General features: G+C 35.4%; 1 protein-coding gene across 1 annotated transcript; it reads right to left on the bottom strand.

Moving 5' to 3' along the window:
• Positions 1-2,679: 2,679 nt before the first annotated feature.
• LOC115988014 (E3 ubiquitin-protein ligase BIG BROTHER-like) lies at positions 2,680-9,847 on the bottom strand. Its single transcript, XM_031111641.1, has 10 exons — positions 9,729-9,847; positions 9,552-9,616; positions 8,978-9,027; positions 8,579-8,760; positions 7,921-8,143; positions 7,748-7,782; positions 6,649-6,693; positions 5,976-6,103; positions 3,139-3,247; positions 2,680-3,032 (listed from the first exon to the last, which is right to left on the bottom strand). Exons 4-10 carry the CDS (start codon positions 8,717-8,719, stop codon positions 2,997-2,999), a joined length of 717 nt encoding a protein of 238 aa, XP_030967501.1. The 5' UTR covers positions 8,720-8,760; positions 8,978-9,027; positions 9,552-9,616; positions 9,729-9,847; the 3' UTR covers positions 2,680-2,996.
• Positions 9,848-10,298: the final 451 nt, after the last annotated feature.

The following is a 10,298-nucleotide window of genomic DNA, read 5'->3' as shown; positions in this document are numbered from 1 at the left end:
CAATCTTCCAATGAAGATCACTTGTAGAATTAAATAAAAAATATCAGCTTATATATAATATATGTCTAGGATTTGAGTATGATAGAATACCATTTTTGAAGTGCTCGTGTGTTTAAGGAGCTCAGTTCCCTTGGCAAGAGAGTCTTGGCTACAGAAGCCTTCATGATTCTCTTCATATGCGAGTTCTCCACTAGTCACTAGAGCTGATACTAGGATGACCATTAGTGCCATTACAACAAAACCCAATTCCCGTCCCTCTCTCCAGAGTTATAACGCAATATTTCATACAGCCTTTGTTTCGTTTGGAATCTTTGGATTGTGGGGGAAGAAAAGGGAGTAAAGTAGAGTTGGCCTTGCTCCCCCTCTCTCCCTCCTCAATTCTGACAGGCCATTAGTGCTCTTGCCTTTTCAAGATATAGCTACCTCGCATAGAAATGCATACAAAGTATTGTGTAAGAACAGGAGTTGGCATCTTATTCATTAAGGTCGTAGCTATAGATTAAATTCAGTGTGCGTTTGGCATTAGTTTAAAAAGTTAACCTTTTTTATTATTCAGTTTATTTTTGCTATTATTCAATTTATTTTTGCTACTATTCATGGGTTTTATTGTACTTTTTGGTACTATTTATGGATCTCACTGTACTATTTTAGCTACCTTTTAGTTTTATCTACAGTACTTTCAGTAAAAAAAATTCAGTTTCAGCTAAATAAATGTTCCCAAACAAACACTCAATGACAAAAGTAAAACTTGATGCTTTAGATGTCCTAGATTCAGATACTCAAGATAACAGCTCATGAGTCATGAAAGGATTTTGTAATGGCTAAGTTACAACCTACAGACTCAGCCTAATTCACTATTACTTGCCATTATGTGTTCCATATTTCAAATAGAAATGTATTAAATTTCTACCATTTAATTATTTGAACCTTTCAACCCACTATGATGTAAAATCTAAAAACTAACCGTACAAACAAGCTAATATCATTGCTCATAGTCTTGGAGCTCTGCTCCAAGCTTTCACAAAGGGGTGGGCCCCCATGGTGGGTTCCATGTGTGGGACTCACCCCCTTTGTGAGAACTGCGAGCAGTATTTTCAGGACCATCTAAATATTGACTTAAGAAAATTTCAATTCAATGGACCTCTTGATATAATCAAATAGAAATATCCAAAGAAGTTCTATTTTGGGACCTAAAAAGATGTGATTGGATAATATTTTTTGTATTTGTAATAAACTAAGAAATAAACTAAGAGAAAAGCAATTTAAGTGAAAAACTTATTGATAATGTCTCCAAATGAAGAGCCTCTATAGGATAATCTACACCAACTACGACAATCCACTATATGGGAAGATATTTGTAGGTGCTCAAGAATTCTTTGCCTTTGGCTTTGGCATTTTTGGCTTGATTGCCTAGCCTTGCCTTTGGCTTGAATTCCTTTGTCCCACATTGGAAAGATCTCTTTCCTCTTCATGCCATATAAGGCATGAACCAATGGTTGAAGAGTATCACTAGTTTGGTTAACCATACTAGTGGTTCAATATTTTATTTGGATTTATTATCCTTTTTTTTTTCACCTTCTCTCCTTATTTCCTAAAACATCACACGAATGTTTTCTTTTTATTTCTTACTCATTTTTACTTCTTACTTGTTTCTCTTCTCTTCCTTCAGCTCTAACCAAACAAAGTATTAGTTTATATATTAGCCATTCACTCACATGGTCGTGTTATATGGAAGTTCGGTAGGTGGCCTTCCTATGCATGTGTTATGTCCAGACAAAGTCGTGACATATAGAGTGAATAAATTAATGATTTTCATATCATAGGGAACTTATCTGATTAGATTAGATTGGTCTTGTTAGATTGTTATTTATTTCAAAATCATATTTCAATTTGCTATGAGATAGGACTGGCACCTTATTTGATCCAGGCTATTTTTGCGCCTAGAAGTTGTTAGGAGAGGCGATAGGGCAAGGAGAATAGCCCAATTCAATTTCCTTTTGCCACGCTGGGAGGAGAACAGCCTCGTTACCATGGTTTTAAAAACTGGATTGGTCGGTTCAATTGGAAATTGAACCCTAATCTGGTTTGTTAAACTGTCACTCAAAACCAGTATAAACTGAGAACCAGACCTTTTTCAAGGTTTTAAAACCATGCTCGTTACCCTTCACTGAAATAGGCCACTTCACATAACTAAATTTATATAAATCTTGTGGTTCCTGCATATCGATTAGTACTCGGGAGTCTTTAACATTCTTGCGGTGCACATGCATAGATCTAAAGGTTTTTGGCCAAACCTAGAAGTAGTGCTAGTTCTTAATACGTATGAAGTTGCACGCTTGTGTTTCCCTTGTTTTAACAGCCTTCACAACCTACAAACAAGAGAGATAACACCAAATATTATTGGAAAAAAGTGGGAAACCAATTGAGTATCCTAGACCATAGTTCCTTGTACTCAAGCCTGTTCCTTCACCTTTCCTCACCTATGTTTTAACCAAATAGACTGTTGGCACACACGACACTGCCAATTGGACTCGGCACATAATAAGAATCACTCATATTCACTATAACATATGCAATTTCTGATTCCTTATACTGACCCCCATTTCTTCTATGAGATTTTTCATTTTTAACCTTCATGTAATCTATGTGTTTCAGTGTTTACAAGAAAGCAAAAAAAAAGATCAATGTCAAGTCTAGAGAACTAGGACTAATTCAAATAACAATCCTTCACTATATATTTACAGAGCCCAGCCACAGAATCCATTCTGAAATTGAAATTCATTTAAGCTAAAATTATAAGATTCTTTTTCTACTGAACAGAGCCTGTATGAAAAAAGAGGAAGCCACTATAGTTCTTCACTAGCCCAAGTTGTACCAAAAAGGGGAAAAAATAAATAAATAAATAAGAAGGGCAAAAAAAATGAAAATTCAAGTATGTGAACACCGGATTCCTTCCATTATTCTTGCCCACTTGATGCTACATTGCCTTTTGATTCCTAGCCAAATACCTCGGTGTTGCAAATTGGGCATATCTGACAAAAATACAGTAAGGTAAGATAAAAAATATAAATATATAGGCATAAGTAATGCAGATCTAGAAATCTGAAAAAGTTCAGCTTTAATAAAAGCACTACTGACCTTGCTAATGCTAAGCCATTTGGTGATGCATTCACTATGGTAAACATGCTTGCACGGCAATTTTATTTGCCGGTCACCTCTTTTGTACCTCATCTGGCAAACCACACATCTGTTTGCAGACAATACAAATACATTATGAATCAGCTTACACAAACAATGATAGAAAAGAGGGAAAAACCACAATTAAAAAAGAAAGTAATGCATCTAGTAACAATTTTTCTGAAAGGTGAAGCGAGACCTCCAAATCAAATCTACAAGTAAAAAAACAGATACAATGAAGAAATTACTATTCAAGGAACCCTATATAAGAGGAGCTTAAGAGCAATATTAAGTTCAGTTTCTTTAGAAAACATGGTTCTAATTCACAAAATGAATGGCATCACCAGATTTTTATTTCTTTTAAGGGGCCAATCCATCTTAAAGGTTGCAAATCCAAATTTCTAGTTCTTTTTCTCCCCGCTTAGAGTAATAAACTTATTGAAACAAATGGAGAATACATAGAGAGAAATAGAAAGAAAAAAAAAAGTACACTCAGTAATTCCAAGAATCCACATTGCCATGCCCCATAGTTTCACATTGACCATGTTCTGATACAATTACATCTGAAGTAGGCACCTACTTTCTGCAATACACTTCTTGTTGCAATGTCATGAAGAAACATCAATCACAACACCATTGCAAATGCTTGATAAACTAAAATTCAGCAAGAAAAATATATTTTCAGTTGCAATCTGCCCTTAAAACAATCTGAAACAATAACTCCATCTGTTCTGCATGTCCATTCTACCATAATTTGAGTTCACTAAAGTGTTTTCATCCACATTCCTTTACCATGAGAGAAGCTTAGTTGTTGAACACTAGCTAAGTGCTGTTTCTGGAAAACCTAAACTATGAGATGCAAGATTAAAAACACAAAAATGGGTCCACAGTGATGACCTTAACCATTAGAAAAACAGCCCCTCTATGGCAACTCAAACAACTTTACTGACTAAACCCATGGATTCATGAGCACAACCTAACATTAAAATGAATTACTGGTCGTGCTAACACATGAGGGTATATACACATGGGTAAACATCATTGCACCAGCCACCAGACTGGTCAAGCAAGCAAAATGATGTCAACTTTCATTTTGAGGTTGATATTCAACCCAAAGATACTTTACTATCCATAAGAGCTTGTTTGGATGAAGAGAGTTTTGAGTGATATCACTCAGTTTTCTGTTTTCATCATCCAAATCATGTGGGTCCCACTGCACAACACTTGTTTGGATTAGTTTTGAATCACGGTTTTCATCACTCAATGACTCGGTAAAATGGATGTGAATGACCAAAACTGAAAACAGGTTTCAGCTGTTTTCAAAACTCAAAACCAGTCACTCAGTGGCAATATTGTAAATACACGCATCTTTGTGGGACCTGCGTCAAGGACATGTGTACCTCAAGTCCTCAACATCAACGACTTTCTCTTTCTCTCTTTCCCCTTTCTCCTTCTCCCAGCAACAAACCAACATTTCTTCATAAATTTTTTACTCCTTTCTCTCTTGTCCTTTCTGTACTTTTCCCCTTTGCATCTGAAGAACAACAATACCCAGGCGAAGATCTCCATCTAAAAGAATAATACCCAGGCAAAGACCAAAACCCAGGTGAACAACAATACCCAGGCAAAGACCGAAACCCATCAGCTAACCGAAGCTCTCCCTCTCTCTCTTGTCCTCTCGCTGCACTTCTCTACCCTCCACCAGATTTGCAGAGTTCTCTCTATCTCCTTGGCAAGATTAAAAAAAAATTTCTCTCTCTATCTTGTGGGTGCGGAGTTCAGATTTGAGATGTGGTTATAGGGTTTTGATTTTTGAGACATGGGTGTGTGTGTGGGGTTCAGATTTGTGGTGTGGCTGTGGTGAGTTTAGATCTGAGATGTGGGTGGCTGTTATGGGTTCAGATTTGTGGTGTAGGTTCAGATTTGATTTGGGCATAAGGTCTGTATTTGTGATTTTTGATTTGGGTATTTGTGGGTTTTGATTTGAACATCTGTGGGTACCTATGAGTTTATGTTTGTACTCATTTGTCTTTGTATGTTTATGATGGTTTGGCCGTAGGTTTGGAATCGGATTGTTCTTGTTGATGTGTGTGTACATGAGAAATGAAAGAGAAAGAGGACAGCTTCAGTGAGAGTAACAGGGCAATGGTGACTGAAGGGGAAGAAAATGAAATAAAGAGAGTGAGGGTGAAGGTGAGGCGGGTAGGCTAACAGAACTTATGACATGGTGCTCAGGCATATGTCCCACAAAAAGTAGAAAAAATTAAGTGATGAGAAACTGAAAGTTTGGATGAGAAACTGAAAATATGTGCCAAACAAGTGGGGTGAAATTGTGGTATTTTAAGTGATGAGTAATGAGTAATGAGTTATGAGTGATGAGTGATGGGTGATGAAAATTGAGTGATGAGTAATGAGTGACCATTTTTTTTTTAACCAAACAAGCCCAAGGCATCGCAAAAATTTCTCCTTGTTTTCTTTTAACAAATAATATTCTGGTTAAGAAAAAAATAAAGACTCCTTTCTAGCAAGGTAAGTTGGATGGACCACATCTAAAATATCAAGGGCAAGGCAGGTAACAAAGAATTATATATCTATTACATGATGTCACTAAACTTCTGGTTAGAAAAATTTGAGTGCAGATAAATATTTAACTTACCTAGGGAGGGAAAAAATGACACATGTTTGCCTATGGCATGAAGACTAGTAAAGCAAATGGTTTGATGGGTGAGAACTGGTTTATCTCCATCCATAAATGAAAGTTGAGAAGATTAAAAAAATTAGCTACAAACAAGAATTACCTCTCTCTAGCTTTCTTTGCTGAGAATAAGTTTTTAAATTTGTACTTTGTAGTTGGAAGCAAATTAATAAGGTCCTGTGAAAGACCTCGACTTTGAGTTCCAACTGCCTCACCTAAGTCAAGTAATTCCTGCATAACAGAAAAAATATATATATTAATGTGCCTAACTTCTAACCATTATGATTTCCTAATAATTATTTTACTAAAAAAAAACCAAATTTGAATCACCAATCTACTTTGAATGGTAGTTACATACCCTCACTTTAAAAATTTTAATTAAGTTGCACTTGCCACTATTCAGAACAGTCATAAATACACTATTTCATCCATTCAATGAAATTATTGAATCCAATGAACAAAATCTTGAGTGCTACACAACAAATGTGTTTAATACTCTCACTTTTTGGCGTGTGTATGTGTGTGCATGCATGTATGTTAGGGGGAGGGAGGGGGGACCATTTTTTTCTTCCACCAAATTTAGTTCACCCAATTAAGCCAGGCCCCCGCTAACAGTGCTTCTACTGCTCTATAAGAGAATATCATTCGCACAAAAAAGGATAAATATTGCAAATCTACTAAATTGCAAGTAAAAATTATAGTACAAATTACTTTAATATATATATGTATGTATGTATGTATGTATGTATATATTAGTACAAACTATATGTAGCAACCTCATAGGTCATGTTATCTGGATCAACATTGTCTTGCCATGCAACCTGCAACGATAAACATAGAAGACAAGATGTTTACTTAGTTTTTAGCATCAGGGCAGTACAGATTCTACACGTAAAGTTAGCAAATGTAATTGAGCATGAATGAATGCATAAGATTTCTAATAAAAAACAACAGAAAATGACAACGGTATGATCATAAATGTGGAATTACAGGCATGATTCTAAATTTGGTATTACACTAAAGAAGGAGAAGACACTGAGGATGACTGAGCAGATGAGGATTTTGATGACAACCATATGAACAGAAGTGGTGTTAGCTCATTTTGCTTCAAAAGCCACAAGTAGAGTTTGAGACAGACCAAAAATGATCTAGAATCAAGCTGTTTTTTCTTTTTTCTTTTTTTTTTTTCTTTTTTTTTTTTTTGGGGGATGGGGGGGGACATAGGATGCTAGCTCATAAAAATGACTCAAAATTAGGGATCACCATGGGGATGACCCAGAATCCAGACCACAGGATGTTAGCTCATATTTGCTTCTAAAACCATTACGAGGGTATCAAGAATTGCACTATTGACAATTTGACAAATCTTCAAAAAACTAGAAAGCTATTATTTTATTTTTTGGTTTATCTTCTTGGGTCCACCGGCAGCCCATTTTCCCTACAGACTATACTTTGTTTCTCTCCCATGTCTTTAACCCCCTATCTTGGAAAAACCAAACACCTAAATATGTTGAAAGAACAACCAAATGCCAGAAATCTGGGAAAAGAATGCAGGGAATTTGAGCCAATGCTGGGATAAACTAAATTGGTGTCTAAGAGGACGCATGTCATAGATGGGGGTAAAGAGAGTGGGTTCAAAAACAAAATAATTGATATAAGTAGATTAAAATGTCAAAATAACTCAACAATAAAAAGACAAAATGATATCAATTTCTTCTTTGGATTACCTCATGCACAAGACATATCTAGTACTCTATGTGCATGTGTGCGCGCATATTGATGTGTGCTACTTCTTAAACCAAGATTAAATCATCCAAGCAACTACCACCACTGGAAAGCAATCACATAAGGCCACATCAGCAAGCAAACTTTTACCTGTGGACTATTACTATTGTGATGAGTTGGACTGCCTGCAAAAACAAAGAAATAAATGAACTTTAGATTATGACAGTAACTATGTATCGTAATCTCTGATTGGATGCTTACAAAATTGAAAATAATAGCTTCACTAAATGATTAAAGGATATAACAGCTCGACTTAAACTTACATTCTTCAGGGATAGCATGCACACCCATGACTGCATCTCCTTCAGATTGTGAGTCTGTGGTTGCAGGCTCTTCATTAATCGTTGAAGGGTAATCCCAAGCACTCCTGCTGACCTCTGCTCTTGGTAAATGGTCATTTACCTCATAAGGACCATAATAAGTATTCCCCGGACCAGATATTCCAAATTTGTAAGAATGCATATTCATTGACCAGTATACACTTTCCTGGACAGACAGGAAATAAGAAAATATCATGTCATGCCATTCTTGATAGAAATGAGATTTTGTCAATCACACATATGATTCACACATCTTTGTAACATATGATATCATCATCCATTAATTTCAGTGTTTCCCTTGCTGCATAAACTCCTTTGAATTCTAAAAACAAACAGTCAGTATTTTTTTTAATAATCATTTAATAGCACTCACTGACTCACCCATTCCTTATGAATGAAAAAATTCATTTCTCAAAATATATAATTTTTAGAAGGAAACCAAATGCAACAGCTTGACAAACACCCACATCCTCCATTCATGACCATCAAGTACATAACCACCACACAGCTAATCACTTCCAAAAGCATGAACAAACTAATGGGACATATCAAATATATGAATATCCAGATTGGAGGATTCTTTAAGAAAAAGAAAATATACCTGATCATGCATAGGTACAGTATGTCCATAATTGACTGGCACATGAGTAAGGCCTTCGAAGAAGTTCATAAAACTTTCCGTAACCGTGTAAGGACAACCGGTGTTTATGTAATGCACCTCCATTTGTCCATTCGCATTCATATTTAACCGCTACTACACAGACTCCAGTTTTGCAAAACAAGCTGCAAATCATCATAAAACACAACATTAAACAAAATTGTACCACATGATTAGGCCTTGTCTTTGATTCAATCAAAATAAGAGCTACTTTCACTTACCCCTGAAATTCCAATAGAAAATGCAGAATCCAATTTGCAAAGCAAGTTGCAAAATACCATAAAATAAATTCACATATAACCAAAAGAACAAATTAAAAGGAAAAAATCGTAACTACATTACCAGGCTTTTGGTCTTTAATTCAATCAAAACGCGAGCTACTTTAACTAAACCTGAAAAACCAATTTAAAAGAAATGAAAATTCAACAAAATATTACTTCCATTAATATACACAAACATACACACATAGAGGATCTCTAAAAATTTTGGACAAATTTACAGAGACTGAAGCAGAAAATTTACATTTTTATACTTCAAACTCAGTTTCCTTTCCGGGAAAATTTTGAATTTGCACACCACAGAGCCTAAAAACAACAAATTTTGGCTAAGATAACAAATGAAGTTTCACCATTTTCATAAAAACATTTCCTTTCCTTTGCTTTACTTTTTTTTCCTTTAAGTTTTCTCAGCAACCAAACGGCAGGTAACGGAAACTTTCCTAAACCGTATTCTACCAAAAATTCACCAAAGACAGAGCGTAAATTGACTAAATTCCATATCTTCATTCTTTTTTCGTTTATATTCTTGCATTTTCTCAAACTTTCTCAGCAACCAAACAGAGAAACCAGAAAAAAAAAATCAAAAAAAAAAAATTTAAACAAACATGAATGGAAAAAAAAAAAAATGTTAAATTTACCAGCGGAAGAAAGCTCATTCAGAAAACACTCCTTCGCAGTCGCATCTCTCGAACTCTTCGAAAATCTGAGAGAATCACAGCAAAACAAAAACGTTGAAAATCACCATAGCTTTGCAAAAATTTAGAGTAATCAAAATTCAGATACTGAAGAAAACAAAAATTGAAAAAAAAAATTACATTTTCAGAGAGAGAGAGAGAGAGAGAGTTTGGAGCTTAGAACACAAAATGTGAGTCTCTCTGAGAGAGAGAAAGTGAAACTGAAAGTAAAAGAAAAAATGAGTTTTGTTCAGTTTCTGAGAGTTTAGTTTAGTTTTTTTTTTAAAAAAATATTAGTGTGAGTCTCTCTTTCTCTCTCTGATATATCCAATTTTCTCTCTCTTAGATTGCTGGTGCTTGTTTTTATGCTGGATTTCAGGCGCTTGCCACATTAACCACCAGGATGATACGGTGTCGTTTAGTTGTAGATTAACCAACCTTGAGTCTAAATTTATCCCCTACAGGGTGTGATTGAGTGCCCAGCTCATTGGTCTGAGGTGTAATGTAAGTTTGGAACTCTCTAGTTCAATCTACCACACTATTAGTTCGCTTAAATTTTTGGGGTATCTTATGAATAGGTAAGGAGTAGGAGTGAAATAGTCTATGCAATAATTGGAACATCGCTTTCTTTTATATTGCATCTTGCAAGTGAGTTGTGATTAGAGACGGAACCAAGACTTGGAGTTAGAAGAGAAATGTTATGTCCATAAT

The sequence above is a fragment of the Quercus lobata genome, chromosome 4 (genome assembly GCF_001633185.2).
Source record: "Quercus lobata isolate SW786 chromosome 4, ValleyOak3.0 Primary Assembly, whole genome shotgun sequence".
In the NCBI taxonomy this organism is placed as follows: domain Eukaryota; kingdom Viridiplantae; phylum Streptophyta; class Magnoliopsida; order Fagales; family Fagaceae; genus Quercus; species Quercus lobata.
The sequence above is the reverse complement of the archived record's forward strand: the minus strand, read 5'-3'. Positions and strand labels throughout refer to the sequence as shown.

Excerpts from the sequence above, each read along its gene's own strand:
- LOC115988014 (XM_031111641.1), bottom strand. The coding sequence starts at position 8,719 with ATGAATGCGAATGGACAAATGGAGGTGCATTACATAAACACCGGTTGT. Across the intron at positions 8,144-8,578 it reads CTGTACCTATGCATGATCAG|GAAAGTGTATACTGGTCAAT; the intron begins GTATATTTTCTT and ends CTGTCTGTCCAG. Across the intron at positions 6,104-6,648 it reads CAGATAACATGACCTATGAG|GAATTACTTGACTTAGGTGA; the intron begins GTTGCTACATAT and ends TCTGTTATGCAG.